The sequence below is a fragment of the Carassius gibelio genome, chromosome B15 (genome assembly GCF_023724105.1).
Source record: "Carassius gibelio isolate Cgi1373 ecotype wild population from Czech Republic chromosome B15, carGib1.2-hapl.c, whole genome shotgun sequence".
NCBI lineage: Eukaryota > Metazoa > Chordata > Actinopteri > Cypriniformes > Cyprinidae > Carassius > Carassius gibelio.
In genome coordinates this window covers 18,470,489-18,486,420 of record NC_068410.1, presented here as the reverse complement: position 1 = coordinate 18,486,420, position 15,932 = coordinate 18,470,489, and the positions used below count along the sequence as shown (strand labels likewise).

The following is a 15,932-nucleotide window of genomic DNA, read 5'->3' as shown; positions in this document are numbered from 1 at the left end:
AGAACTTGATCAACATTAAGTCATCGGAAGGAGCGCCAAAGAATACTGCCGGTATGCTCCTTGTAGAGGGTCCAGCATGTTCCATTGGCAGCTCAACTGGTAGCAGAGAGCAAGAGGAGTGATTGTCCCCAAAGGGTAGGTTCCCTGGAGGGTTTTCCATCACTGTTACCCTCAGACTGCCCATGCTACTGCTTGAAGTAGCCCCTGCCTGATTGCCACCATGACGAAAACTAGATCAGGGCAGAGGCAATGGAGCTCCACCCCGCCTGCAACACATACAGCAGGTAGTGCAGCCTGATGTGTGCAACCCACTTGACATGGGAGACCACCACCACTGAAGAGTCGTGCAGCCAACAGGAAAAGCTTTCAAAGAGCACGCTTCTTCTCTCAGTAGAGTAGTCAGGAGCAGAACAATGTGATCACTTGGCTCTGAAGTGAAAAGCTGAATATGCGCTGCACCTGCTGCCTACTTATACGCACACTGTGATCAGCGGCAGCTGGATGCAATAATTGCATGCCAATGTACAGTCGCTCATTTAGTTTATACTTTAAGTAGATTTGTCTCTCTAAGCGAGATCCCAATTCATCTGTCATCCGATGTGACGTTGAGAGTGACCGACTGAAAGGGAACTTCCTCCAAGGAGGTTGATGTCGTTAGAATTATTTCACCATCTCAATTTTCTGCATATGAAAAGCATACTGCATTTTAGATAGCTAATTTCTCTCTGCCTTGGCTATAATAAGAGGTGGGGCTGCATGCAATTTATTTGTGGTTTGTTTTGGAGCGGAGCATGCAAAGTCAGCTCTCTAGGGGGCTAGATGTCTTCATTCATAAATTAACCCCAAGTGTACATGTGAAAATTCATTACCTTAGATGCTTAGCTCTGCTCCAGCAGTCATTTATTCTCAAGGCAACATGTGCATTACTCTGCACCAAAATAATGCTAAGGGAAACTGTGAGCAAATGGGAGGTTAATTTTTCTCAATATTTCCCCCAAATGTGTGCAAATGTATAAATGTGTTTGCAGGCTGTTATTCGTGATTATTTTATAATACATCTTATATTATAAACAGACCGTGTTGACTTGTCTGTTTTGTCCTGAGGAATTCAATTATGGATATTCTTCTGGCTTTGAGAAGTTTGAGAAAAATATTGGTATGGCCATCTCGGTTCGGTGCATGAGACCTTACAACGAATACAGGCAATTCACCCTCAATCCAGAAGCGGTCACCCACAGCAATGCAACTCTGTTTGATTACCAGCAGCCAGCTGAAGAACAGCGAATTCCATGATTTGCGCACTTGAAAACAAAGCCCACTAGACAACCTCACACAACCTGACAAAGAAGTATATTTTAAAGGCTTGTACACTCAACTGTTTTCGAAATGGGGCTTTATGCACGTGTATCCTACCTCATTCTGCAAAAATCTAAATATCCCATAATATCTCCATATTTGCGATGTAACATATTTGTTCCAACGGTGACACAGTGTCACAATGTCTGGGTTGTTGTTCCCTGGGGTTCCACTAGATGTCCTCCTTGCTCACGGTGTCTGTCACCAGATCACTTCCTCCTCCCTTATTTGGTCACCTTCCTCCTTGTTGTGTAATTGATTGTCTCCCACCGTTCTCTTGTTCCCTCATTATCCTCTTGTCTATTTATACCCAGTCTGTCTTAGTCTGTGTTACGGAGTCCTTGTTTATGTCTTATGATAATTCATGTCCGTCAACTCTTGTCTTGCCTTGCCGTGCCTTTGTTATCGTGTCTAGTTTATGTTTTGGATTATGTTTGGTTTTGACCCCTGCCTGGACTGTTTACCCCTTTGGATTATCCCTAAATAAACGACGTACCCGCAATTGGTTCTCTCGCCGTGTTTCAAGCATCACGTATCGTGACAGAAGGACTCCGTTAAACAGAGAACCAGCGGTATGTCTGCTCATGCCTCATCCCCAGCCACAGAGCGGGACAGAGGCGGTTTTGAAGGAACTCGCCTGGTGGTTTTCCGGGGAACCAGGGGAGGTCGCCGAGGAGGGAGTGGTCGAGAGGAGATTCAGCACCACTCTCAACCATGGCCTCCCTTCGACCCGGGGCTCATGTGGGATGGGTCAGAGCCACCCTCTCACCATGGGGGACGGAGAGGTGAGAGGAAGCGCTCGCCCGCCATGGTGGCGCCACAACCCAAGATGGCCGCCAGTCCAGCGCCACAGCACCAAGTGGTCGCTAGCCCAGTACCACAACACAAGATGGCCGCCAGCTCCACACCACAGTACAAGATAGCCGCCAACCCTGCACCGCCGCAGTGCATGGCCACCAAACTCACATCGAGGTGGTGCCTGATACCGAGGTGGTGCCTGAGGCCATTCCCGATGCAGTGTCCGAGGTCGCTCCCGATGCCGCGACCGAGGCGGTTCCCGAGACCGTTCCAGAGACAGTGCCCGAAGCCAAGGCACCTTGGGTCTTCACAGACAGTCTAGAGTCTAGTCAGATTCCCGTGGACTCTCCGGAGTCGGGTCAGGTTCCGGTGGACTCTCCGGAGTCGGGTCAGGTTCCGGTGGACTCTCCGGAGTCAGGTCAGGTTCCGGTGGACTCTCCGGAGTCAGGTCAGGTTCCGGTGGACTCTCCGGAGTCAGGTCAGGTTCCGTTGGACTCTCCGGAGTCGAGTCAGGTTTCGGTGGACTCTCCGGAGTCGAGTCAGGTTCCGGTGGACTCTCCGGAGTTGAGTCATGTTCCAGTGGACTCTCCGGAGTCGAGTCACACTCCCGTGGACTCTCCGGAGTCGGGTCAGGTTCCGGTGGACTCTCCGGAGTCGAGTCATGATCCAGTGGACTCTCCGGAGTCGAGTCATGATCCAGTGGACTCTCCGGAGTCGAGTCAGGTACCGGTGGACTCTCCGGAGTCGAGTCATGTTCCCGTGGACTCTCAGAAGTCGAGTCAGGTACCGGTGGACTCTCAGGAGTCGAGTCAGGTACCAGTGGACTCTCAGGAGTCGAGTCAGGTACCGGTGGCCTCTCAGGAGTCGAGTCAGGTTCCCGTAGACTCTCAGGAGTCGAGTCAGGTTCCGGTGGACTCTCAGGAGCCGAGTCAGGAGTACGATGATCCTCCGGAGCCGAGTCAGGAGTACGATGATCCTCCGGAGCCAGGGCCAGTCGCCGATGATCCTCCGGAGCCAGGGCCAGTCGCCGATGACCCTCCAAAGTCAGGTCTAGTCACCGCTGACTCTCCAGAGTCAGGTCAAGTCACCGATCTTCTGGAGTCCAGTAAAGACACCAGGGGGTTACCGGAGTTTCGTAGTCCCGTTGGTACGGCCGCACAGAGGTCAGCTCCGCCTTGGGGGGCTCTCGTCCTGACCACATGGCTGTGGTGGTCTTCCGCTTGGACCTGGGGGGCCCTCGCCCTGACCACATGGCTTTGGTGGTCTTCTGCTCCACCCTGGGGGGCTTCCGCCCTGACCACGCTGTTGTGGTGGTCCTCTGCTCCGCCCTGGTGGACTCCTCAACATGCCCTCCTTGGACTTTGTTTGGTGTTCTTGGTTTCTGTTTTGTTTCTGTCTGTTTTCCCTCAGTTAGTCTTGCCCTCCATCCCTCCCCCTGAACCTCCTCCGGTCCTCCTCCCTCCTGGTCTCCCTGTTTTATGTTTACATTTCTGGTGTTTGTTCCCCATGTTTTTCTTTTCCGGCCCTCCGTCCCTCCCCCTGAGCCTCCACCTGTCCGCCTCCCTCCTGGTCTCTGTGTTGTGTCTTGTCATGGAGCGTCTGGGAGCCGCTCCGTAGTGGGGGGGGTACTGTCACAGTGTCTGGGTTGTTGTTCCCTGGGGTTCCACTAGATGTCCTCCTTGCTCACGGTGTCTGTCACCAGATCACTTCCTCCTCCCTTATTTGGTCACCTTCCTCCTTGTTGTGTAATTGATTGTCTCCCACCGTTCTCTGGTTCCCTCATTATCCTCTTGTCTATTTATACCCAGTCTGTCTTAGTCTGTGTTACGGAGTCCTTGTTTATGTCTTATGATAATTCATGTCCGTCAACTCTTGTCTTGCCTTGCCGTGCTTTTGTTATCGTGTCTAGTTTATGTTTTGGATTATGTTTGGTTTTGACCCCTGCCTGGACTGTTTACCCCTTTGGATTATCCCTAAATAAACGACGTACCCGCAATTGGTTCTCTCGCCGTGTTTCAAGCATCACGTATCGTGACACACAGAGCTAGGCATGCTGATGTTTGATTCACACATCATTAGACGAATGGCATCTACGCTAATATTTGTCTGTTTCTCTCTTATTCCGAGCTCACTGCAGTCGCCCGGATCCAGTACGTATCCAGACCAGATGGTGGATGAGCACCTAGAAAGGACCGCTACTGCCCTGAAAGACAGCTGAGACCAGGACAACTAGAGCCCCAGATACAGATCCCCTGTAAAGACCTTGTGTCAGAGGACCACCAGAACAAGACCACAGGAAACAGATCATTATTCTGCACAATCTGACTTTGCTGCAGCCTGGAATTTAACTACTGGTTTCTTCTGGTCAGAGGAGAACTGGCCACCCAACTGAGCCTGGTTTCTCCCAAGGTTTTTTTCTCCATTCTGTCACCGATGGAGTTTTGGTTCACACTGAAAACACAACAATGTGCTTACTCCCATTTGAGTTTCCTTTCTGTGAAAAAAATTAACTGAAACTCAGTGTAAAAAGGCTACATTACGTGCCACACTTTTTGTTTTTTATTTATATGTAAGCAAAATCCAATATATTTTAAGAATTTATTAATTGTATGTATATATGCACTTTAGATTATACATACATACATACATACATACATACATACACATATATATATATATATATATATATATATATATATATATATATATATATATATATATATATATGTGTGTGTGTGTGTGTGTGTGTGTGTGTGTGTGTGTGATGGGTTTGTGGCACTGCTGAGATTGTATGGAAGCCTAGGTTTCTTTGACAGAGGCCTTCAGCTCACCTGCATTTTTTAGTCTCCTATTTCTAATTTTACTCTTCACAATACCCCATAGATTCTCTATGGGATTCAGCTCTGGTGAGTTTGCTGTCCAGTCAAGCACACCAACACCATGGTCATTTAACCAACTTTTGGTGCTTTTGGCAGTGTGGGCAGGTGCCACATCCTGCTTGAAAATTAAATCAACATCTTCAAAAATCTGGTCAGCAGAAGTAAGCATAAGGAGCATTTATTGGTCTAGATCTGGTGAAGACATCTTGCTGATGATCAAACCAAGGATCAGAATGGGGAAGAAATGGGATTTAAGTGACTTTGAATGTGGAATGTTTGTTGGCGCCAGTTGGGCTGGTCTGAGTATTTCAAAAACTGCTGATCTATATACTCAAACAACCATCTGTAGGGTTTACAAAGAATGGTCCAAAAAGGAGAAAATATCCATTGAGCAGCAGTTGTGTGGACAAAAATAACTTGTTGATGTCAGAGGTCAGAGGAGAATTGTCAGAATGGTTACAGATGACAGAACGGTAATAGTAACTCGTATAGCCAGCAGCAATATCACCCTGCAGCCAAAGACCGGTTTCCCACTGGAGCTAAGCAGCGTTGAGCCTGGCCAGCACCTGGATGGGAGACCTCCTGGGAAAACTAGGTTGCTGCTGGAAGAGGTGTTAGTGATGCCAGCAGGGGGTGCTCACCCTGAAGTTTGTGTGGGTCCTAATGCCCCAGTGTAGTGATGGGGACACTATACTGTAAAAAGCACCATCCTTTGGATGAGACATTAAACCGAGGTCATGAGTCTCTGTGGGCATTAAAAAGCTCAGGATGTCCTTTAAAAAGAGTAAGGGTGTAATCCTGGCATCCTGGACAAATTTCCCCATTGACCTTTGACCATCATGGCCTCCTAATCATCCCCATACACTGATTGGCTTCATCACTCTGTCTCTTCTCCACCAGTAAGCTGTATGGCTGCCGTCACATCATCCAGGTGGATGCAGCACATTGGTGGTGGCTGAGGAGATTACCTCAACCACCATTTCATGTAAAGCGTTTTGAGAAATCAGGAAAGTGCTATATAAATTATTACTATTAGTTTTATTATTATAACCGCTCTTTACAACAAAGGTATGCAGATTACCATCTCTGAACGCGCAACACATCGAACCCTGAAGCAGATGGGCTACAGCAGCAGAAGACCACACTGGGTGCCATCCTGTCAGCTAAGAACAGGAATAATTGCACAGGCTCACCAAAATTGGATAATAGAAGTTTGGAAAAATGTTGCATGGTCTGATGAGTCTCGATTTCTGCTGCGACATTCAAATGGTAGAGTCAGAATTTGGTGAAAGCATGGATCCATCTTGCCCCTTAGTACCAAATAAGCATTGTTTAAATGCCACAGCCTACCTAAGTATTGTTGCTGACCATGTCCATCCCTTTATGACTACAGTGTACCCATCTTCTGATGGCTACTTCCAACAGGATAATGCACCATGTCACAAATTCGCATCATGGATGTGCAGCCAACAAATCTTCAGCAACTGTGTAATGTTAGCATGTCAATATGTACCAGAATCTCTGAGGAATGTTTCCAACACCTTGTTGAATCTATGCCATGAAGAATTAAGGCAGTTCTGAGGGCAAAAGGGGGTTCAACCCGGTACTAGCAAAGTGTACCTAATAAACTGGCCAGTGAGTATATATATATATATATATATATATATATATATATATATATATATATATATATATAGAACTGTGACATCTGTGTTAGGGGATGGGGGGTTCCGATTCTACATCTTTGTTTGACGAATAGCTCGTGAATTGCATTTATGATTGTTTGATACTAGCTCAATCAGAGCAGATAGCGGTTTGACATTGATTTGTTGTTCTCGCTCATGTGAAAGATTTGTGGTTAAGACTAAACACAAAGAAAAGTGTGTTTTCTCCATTATCTGGACGTGGTCTGGGATTCAACCACAATACAGGCACGTGTGTTGGGTCTGATGGCAGCTGTGTCCAATGTGATACATTTTGGTCTGCTGTACATGAGACCCTTGCAGTGGTGGATCAGGACAAACACATTATCAAGGTCACGCAGTGATGCTTATGGGCCTTAGATATGCGTAAGAAATTATGGGTCCTGTCACAGTGGCCTTTGTTGGGGGTATCCTTGTCGTTGTGTAACACTAACAACAGATGCCTTCCTCGTGGGCTGGGGAGCAGTCATGAGTGACTACTTCGCCCAAGGTCTGTGGTGATGCCACTATCTCATGTGGCACATGATTTGCCTGGGGATGTTGGCCGTGTTTCAGGCACTGAAACACTTTCTCCCAGACCTAAGGGGTGTTCTCTCTCACCCCAAACTCTCACCAAGTATGTGGATGCTGCTCTGGCTCCTCTGCTATTCCAGGGCATCTGCATACTCAAATACATCAACGACTGGTAGATACTAGCTCTTTAGAACATATGATGGTACAACAATTGATGTTGTCCTCGCACATATGAAAGAGCTGGGAATAAGGTTAAGCACCAGGGAGTGTGTTTTGTCCACTACAGAGAATGACTTATCTGGGGGTGGTATGGGATTCGGCCACGGTGAAGGTGGATCGAGTCAATCCTCACAGTAGTGAAGAGAGTAAAAGTAAGCTAGTCACTCACTGTCAGACAGTTTCAGAGACTGTTGAGTCGGATGGCAACTGCGTCAAATACAGTACCCTTTGGCCTGCTATATATGAGACCATCGCAGTTGTGACTCAGGACTAGAGGGTTCTCCCAGAGGGGCAACCCACTTTGCATGATCAAGGTCACACTGTATTTTTTATGTGCCTTAGATGTGGAGGAAACCTTGGTTTCTGTCACAAGAAACCAAAACCCCAGTGCTGGTGGCTTCTTGTTGTCACAGACGTTAACGATGGATCCCTCCCTCACGGGCAGGAGAGTGTTCATGAGTGGCTGCTTTCCCCAGGGTCTATGGTTAGGTCACTATATCACGTGGCACATGAATTGCCTGGAGATGCTGGTTGTGTTTCAGGCTCTGAAAACAGGAGGTCCTTGCTCCATCGCCAAATGTTTCCTTACCCTGAAAAGTTTGATTCCCTGATTTGTAAGCTTTTCTTTCTCATGGGGACCCCTGTTTACTCTTTACAACACTTTGTTATTCCTCTCATTATTTCCATACAACAGCTAATGAACCAGAAGTCTCGCACATTCATAGAAAAAAATAAATAAAATAAATAAAAAAAACTTACTTCCACATTGAAAAATAAAAGGTAATTTTCTTTTTCAAAAGCAAACAAAAATATAATGCTGTGTGTGTGTGCAAATGTGTTTTTGTATAGAAATATAAATTAGACTGCTATAAAATGTGTTATATGTAAGGGACTGGGAGAGTAAAAACAACAGTAATGTATGCCTGTTATGGCTCATTAAGGTAGCATTCTTCCCAAAATAATGTGATAAGATCACAATTGGTTCAATTAATTATATCTTAACATTTATTAGCATTTATTTATTTATTATTTTAATTAATTACTAAGAGAGATAGAGGGAGAGAGAGAGATAAAGAGAGAGAGAGATGAAAGTTGTGTGTTTAAATTACGTGTATGTGTGCCTCTCTCTACAAACAATGAAGCTGTGAGTTTAGTTACTTCAAAAACAATGATCCCCCACCCCCCATTTGTTGCTGTGAAATATTATGTAGAGATTCAGTATCAAACCTGTTTTATTAACAAGCATCCAGTGTTGTATGCATATAGAATGCTGATTAAACTGACTTGGAAATGCCTGTGCATTTAACAGTTTTAATGCACACTGTATCTGCCAGCCAATCAGAATCGAGAAATTCAGACCGGCCATGTTATAATTGTTTATATACCAGGTGTATGGTCTTTAAACAGTGGAGATTATGTAACAGGCTAAGCATGTGATCAGTGCAGGCACTATAGGTGTGCTCAATTATTTTGGAGCAATCAGGAAATCTTGGTCCAGTTATATATCTGCATATGCTAGTTTGAGATGGGACATTATAATTCCAATAATTCAGTCCCGTTGTTACTAATAACTGAGCTAATTTCATGGAAAACACACTCTTTTAATGGTGGGTTCATGAAAAAAATATACAATAAAATCCATATTACCTGGAGTTAAAGTTGTTCTACAACTTCTCCTTTTCTCCACTAAAAAGAGCTTTTATGTGGTACAATCACGCAGCTATTGAACACAAGGGGGTACAAATCAGGCAGGTTGCAAACAACCATCTATCCCACTGTTTGAATAGCAAGCACATCCACCTATTTCATCCAAAGGCACAATTTGCATCGCCTGCTTTTAAAGCACACATGATCTGATCTAATTAAGATATCAGGGAAGCTCTGGACTTTGCTTTTTGTCTGTCTGTGAAGTGGATAATTGCTGTATTTCTTTAAAAGCATCTGCTGGGGGCCCAGTGAAAATATAAAACCCTGAATTTTGCAACACTGGTTTAATATTCATTAACAAAGCAATTAGCAGACTACTAAGAGTAAAACCTTTCTGGCATTTGTATTAGCAGAATACCCATTTGTCCCTGTGTTGGGTGGTAACTAATTAAAAGTAGCAAAGCAACTTACTTCACTTCATTTTCAGTTACATAAAAGTACTCAGCTGTTTATAAAGTAGTAGCTTCATACTTGCCAGAAACTTTTCATTTTATTTTATTTTTCTCCCCCACCCACCCAACAACCAGCAATTTGGTTTCAGTTATTTATAGTGTTATTTTGATGTTATTTATATGTAATATTATATATTTTTTAAGTTAAGTTTTAGTAATGGTAATGTGTGTTTGTCATTTAAAATTTATATAATGTTATACATTATGTATAATTTTATATTAATTTGTATTATTTATTTTAGTTTTTGCTTAAACTTAATTTTCCCCTCATTATGAAATTTTGAAAAGTACCTTTCATGCAGTGTGTAACACAACTCTAATTGAATGAAAATATCCTCCATATAAAAGTGCATTATTGTCTCAAAAAAATAAATACAATAAAAATAAAGAGTCGACTGAATCATTGAAACGTGTAGTTAAAAAAAAAAAAAAAAAAATTCAAAAGTTGACATTAACAAGAAACAAGAAACAAGCAGATTCCCCACCCACTTGTCGGTCTTTTCAGGTTGGTCTGAATGAAAATGCAAATTCATTCTTTGCCACTAGGTGCTGCTTTTTGAGTAGTAAAGCTGTACACAAAGCAGCACTGCACTCACAAAAGCTGCTTTATCAGGTTTCACAGGCACGATGAAATGCAAATGTTGTACCAGTCACCACAGTATAGTGAACAAGTAAGGTAAAAATAAATGCTTAAGACAATTAAAGTGTTTATTTATTTATTTATTTATTTATTTATTTATTTATTTATTTATTTATTTATTTATTTATTTATTTATTATTGTCATTCTTATTATTATTATTATTTTTATTTATTTATTTATTCATTTATTCATTCATTCATTCATTCATTCATTCATTTATTTATTTATTTATTTAAATTCCATGCATGTTAACCTGTTGCTGGGGACTCCCAAAACAAATTACCCATAATAGGGACACTTTAAATGTATTACTATCAGATATGTGCCTATGCATTTCAAATTTTTCCTAGAAGAGATAATTTTGTTAATTTTATTAACTGCATTCATTTATTTTTGATTCAAAAATATCTCACAATTTGTATACTTATTTCATTCAAAACACCCATGTAGCAATGTATTTGAATTCAACTTGCTTCGTCTAATTCAACAGATTACAAAAAAAAAAAAAAAAATACTGAAAATCCATCATCCATCGATCAATCCAGTGGTGTAGAAATAACTAATATTGCACATGAACATACCCATAACACTTATGCAGCTGTGTTCAGCACAACCTGTGAATTTTAACATGTCATTCACTGTATTTGTCTGTCACACTGTATTTAGACCTATCCAGACATGTTTTCCCTCGGGACTTTGCGGTAGTGTTTTGCAGAAAATCCCATTTAATCCAGTCAGAAGTGAACATGTCTGGCTAACTCTTCTCCTTCACTTTTAATATATGTTCACCTTCCCCAAGAGTATTACTAAAGCTAAATTTAGCATTTAACTACCTGATGCAACTTTGTTAGATATTTTAACTTTTTTTATTTATATATATAACTGGTGGCTATAGCTCTGCTGGAATCTCATTAATACTTTTAAATTAATCATACCCGAATAGTGCTTTCAGTAGAATTTAAAAGATTGAATGAAAACAGAAAAAAATAAATAAAATGAAAATAAAAAATGTTTTTAGCTGTTAAACAACAAAATGCTCGGCGTCTGATTTATGAGTAGCTACTTTTAACCATTTTTACCATGCGCTACTAGGATAATCTTATGTTCTGCAGCCCTACACAAGGCTTTCTTAAGGATCTTTATTTAAGGAACACAGCTGTGCTCTTTTCTTCCTCAAAATAAAGCACTCAGAGAATAAAAGTATCACCATCACAAGATGTGCTTTAAAGACAAAGCCAGGCACATGCTGAGCATTCTGTTGCCACAATGAAAAATTGCAACTGAACTTAATTTGCACTCACTGATAGATGTGAATGCTTTCTTCCCAAAAGACACCTCTATAAGCAAAGCCACTTAATCAATCCCTTCTACCAGATGCTTTTCAATGACAATTAAGGAACATTTCCATTATTCTTCCAGCAGGTTTAATTAATTTCCTGTATGCAGTAGTTTATAGCTGTACTAGCAAAAAATGTTACATTTTATTGAAAGATAGCATTGAATATGACTTGAATTACCTAGACAACAGCCTAGTTGAACTTGAATTCTGTATGTTTTTGTTCACATTTTGCAAAGCTTCTTCGTTAAAACATGCCTGGATGTTATACTGACACTTACTGGTCTGGCTGAACATCTAATGAATTTCTAATTAATAAAAAAAATATCTTTCTATCTATCTGTTTGTCTGTCTGTTTGGTCTGTCCATCTGTACTTTCACCTATGTAATCAAATATTCATCCATACATCGTCTACATATATATATATATATATATATATATATATATATATATATATATATATATATGTATATATATATATATATACATATATATATATATATATATATATATATATATATATATATATATATTCTATAATTATAGATATAAATATAATTCTACTTTCAATTAATTCTCAGTTACAGAAACTGAATTTAAATTTAAAGGCATTAATTAACTTCAGTGAATGATGTACAACCTTTGTAAACACTTTTAACCTTGGTAATTAATTTAATACATTACTAAAGTGCAGTTTATCATACAGTGTATTACAAGAAATCAGATCCCAGGCTCTGTGTTGCCTATTCATCATATTCATACTTGCACATCTAGAGTAAAGTCATATAGGTTGTGTTTTATTTAGGGATAAAAATGCCTCCAGCTGTCCCCTAGTGTGAAAGGAATCAGGAACCTATTTTGATATGTCTGTCTCTGTTCATCAGTTCTTTTGGAGAGGCTGTTTGAGGTGTTATTCTGAGCTGTCAGTGGTACATTGACTTCCTGTGGCATCCTGTCAGAAGGAAGTGTGGCCAGTATTATCACTGATAATAGAGCACAAGTGCCTTTTTAGATCCAACACAGCCTTTATATACAGTACTGTTAGCTGTTTTGTGTGTTTACTCCTAACATGACATTGGCTTTAACAGAGAAATATATTACAATCTATGTGTACAGTATGCATTAGAAATAACCTATTGACATGCTTATTCAGTCAGATTTTGTTAAATGGTCACAAGAGAAAATTGAAAAAAGCTTGAGCAAAAGTGTCAGGATGCCTGTTTTAGAATCAGTCACTGTGCTTTAATGCTCATGAGATTTGGTAAGCAGATTTGGACTTCTCCTTGGGATGACCCAGTTTCTTACAGATTTACACTAATTCAGTCTTAAAGGTACAGGTCACCCTAAAATGTGACCTGACAAAATTATGTTATAATTTACACACATTTATTTAAATTATGTTGACCCTGCGGATGATTTTTAAATTAATACATTGTTATGTTTACACCACATGGCCAGCTCCATATGTATGGGCTTTCTGTTGTAATAAACTTGCTTGCTAGCTCACCTGGTGCAGCATTGCACTTAAGACATTTGCAGAAATTTTATTTTCTGTCTGCTTTGTTATGTACAACAACCAGCATTATAAAATGTTAATACAACTAAAAAAAAAAAAAATAGCACCACTCAATGGACATGTTACTATTAAAGTGTCACAAAACATGCCAAAAACAATCGAATAATATGTGCTGAATTTTTTTTATTTAATTTTGTTTTATCTCATGCACATCTATTGCCCAATGTTGTGGGATAGATACTAATTGACAGCCGTCCCCAGCATCAAGACTAATTAAACATAATCTGTGGATGAGTAAATATCACAATAGGTGTGGATCCTAACCATTAGCAAGGACGAATTAGCCTGGTTTGTGCCCACCTCTTCCAGCACAGATTTTGTTTTACTCGTTAATGTCAAAAATAATCATCTGTTAGTGTGACCATAGAGTCATCCTCTCTGATATTTTTGTCTTCTCTCATGAATTGGATTTCTGAGGCTCAAAAGAACATTGTGCACAAACACTTTGAATTTTGGATATCCCACAGCTTTAGAAAGTGCTCTGGGAATACATTGCCTATAAACAGCGCAACTTCTGACAGATGAAGCAACAATTTTCACTTTTATCATGACAAAGGCATCCTGCGGTGGAATACAGTGGAAGTTTCTCCTGTCTTTTTTTTATTCATTTTTTTATTCTGAAACCTGAAGCATAAGGCACATCCATAGAGATGAATGCCACTGATTGTTGCATTAAATAATAAACAGCAGTAAACAGAAGCAATATTTAATGTGAGTCCCAGCAGTGCAATCAATGGGGATTGGTACTTAACAACATGCACAACATATAATTAAAATAAACTTATATAGGATGATGGGTATGCTATTGGATATGCAGTTGCACCATAAGTACCTTGCTATGCTAGAACAACTAGCTGCACTACTATAAATGCAATTATATTTTCAATTCATAAAACAATGAGGTGTCTTACCTGTAGACCAAAGTGTCATCTGCCGAGCTGTTGTATTGAATCTGAAACATCCTGATTCCAGGGAAATTATGTTGTGAAGGCCACCTGATGAGTGCAGAATTTGCCGTAAGTTCAGCAAGTACCACCTTCCTCTCCTGAGACCTGGTCTCATTGCTTACAGATGAAGTCGACTTTGCAGAGGTTAGGATATCGGATGGTCCTGGATCAGGTTCTCGAATTCGATTAGTACTGTTAGCTAAGTGCGGCAAAGGGTTGACCACCAACTCCACCGTGCCTGTAGACTCCCCCGCCGCATTAGACGCAATGCAGGTGAAGACTCCTGTATCCTTCAGTGAAGTGATGTTGATCTCCAAGCTCCCATTGCTAAAGCTTAAAGTACGGGAGGTGTTAGCGATTAGACGGCCCTCTGGGGATATCCAGTGAATGTCTGGGTCTGGGTCCCCATTGGCCTTGCATTTCAGACTGGTGGGCTGGCCCTCCATGGCGAAGGTTTTGGGAGATTTCCTTGTAATCACGGGGGGATCACAGATGAACTCTTCCTCTGGGATGGTCCAAAAGTATTTTGCCATAAGGTCTGGAGGTGACGCGCAAGTCTCCAGGTCATCCTCCCTAGTTAGCCTCCTTAGCCAGAGTAGCTCACAGTTACAGTGTAGTGGATTCCCTCCAAAACTTAGGACGAGGGAGGAAAGGGGTGACCCTTTTGACTTGGCATAAACTGGTATCCTAAGAAACAAGGGATCAGGAGGTATTTTCTTTAGCTTGTTAGATGTCATATCCAAACGGGCTAGTTTGTGTAGGTTCGAAAAGACTCCTAGAGGGACATGCTCTATGAGATTATGGTCCATGTTGAGAGTGTTCACATTGGTGAGGCGTCCTATAGTCTCCCACGGAATGTCCACCAGGTTATTGTATGAGAGATCCAGGTCCTCGAGAGTCCCCAAGAAGTCGTCAAACGCATGTGGGGAGATGTTGTGCAGTTGATTGTTGGCAAGGATAAGGTGCCGGAGGTTGGTGAGTCCTCGGAAGTGGTCATCTGTGATGACGCTCAGGCGGTTGCTGTCTAGGTGTAGCGCACGTAGCCGCTTAAGATCGGCAAAAGTGTAAGGCATAATCTGGCTGATGGTATTGCGGGACAGTGTCAGGTGCAAGAGACTGGTCATGTTTGCAAAGTCCCTCCTCCTTAACGCCGTGATGAAGTTCTCTGTGAGGCGCAGCTCTACTGTACGCCGGTCAATGACTGTTGGCACAAAAAGCAGGCCGGTCTTGGCACAGAGGATGGCTAGAGATGGCGACAGGTTCTGGCACATGCAACGCTTGGGGCACAGCTGTCCTGACGCAGACACAGCCAGCACCAGCAGGGAGAAGATCAGCCACTCCATCTCTCGGGGGAACTGCAAACAAGCAAACACAGTGTGCCAGTGTGATGACATGTAAATGCACTCTCCATTTGAACGTTCAAAGACAATGAAAAAATGCACTGCCACTGTATTGGATGGATAGCCATAAACAACATCATGCTGTTGACAGTGGCCTAGAGCTAGGACAGTAGTTTGTAAAGTATTTTAAGTCACTCTTGGGCTCTGTATACAAATTCACACCTTCATGTTCTGTTTGTGGTCTTTGAAATTCCAAGGTTAATTTAATGCCTTCGAAACATTTAACTAACATTGAAGTATTTAAACAATGTTAAGGTTCAGCTGTTCTGCATAATAAATATTATATATTTTGGGTTATACACAAAAAAATAAAAATAAAAAATAATAATAATTAGTCACTTTATTCGTATGTCAATTTCTCGCTATTAAAAACCACTAACTAAGTTTTGTGCCTCAATAAACTC

The 15,932-nt window shown here is 41.6% G+C and overlaps 1 protein-coding gene across 1 annotated transcript in view; it reads right to left on the bottom strand.

Moving 5' to 3' along the window:
* The window catches only part of zgc:172282 (leucine-rich repeat and fibronectin type III domain-containing protein 1-like protein), a 149,982-nt gene that overhangs the window by 62,428 nt on the left and 71,622 nt on the right, over window positions 1–15,932 (bottom strand). The window contains exon 3 of the mRNA XM_052576684.1: window positions 14,093–15,483. Within this exon, the coding sequence (XP_052432644.1) occupies window positions 14,093–15,471 (1,379 nt within the window). The 5' untranslated portion in view covers window positions 15,472–15,483. The remainder of the gene's footprint in view (window positions 1–14,092; window positions 15,484–15,932) is intronic.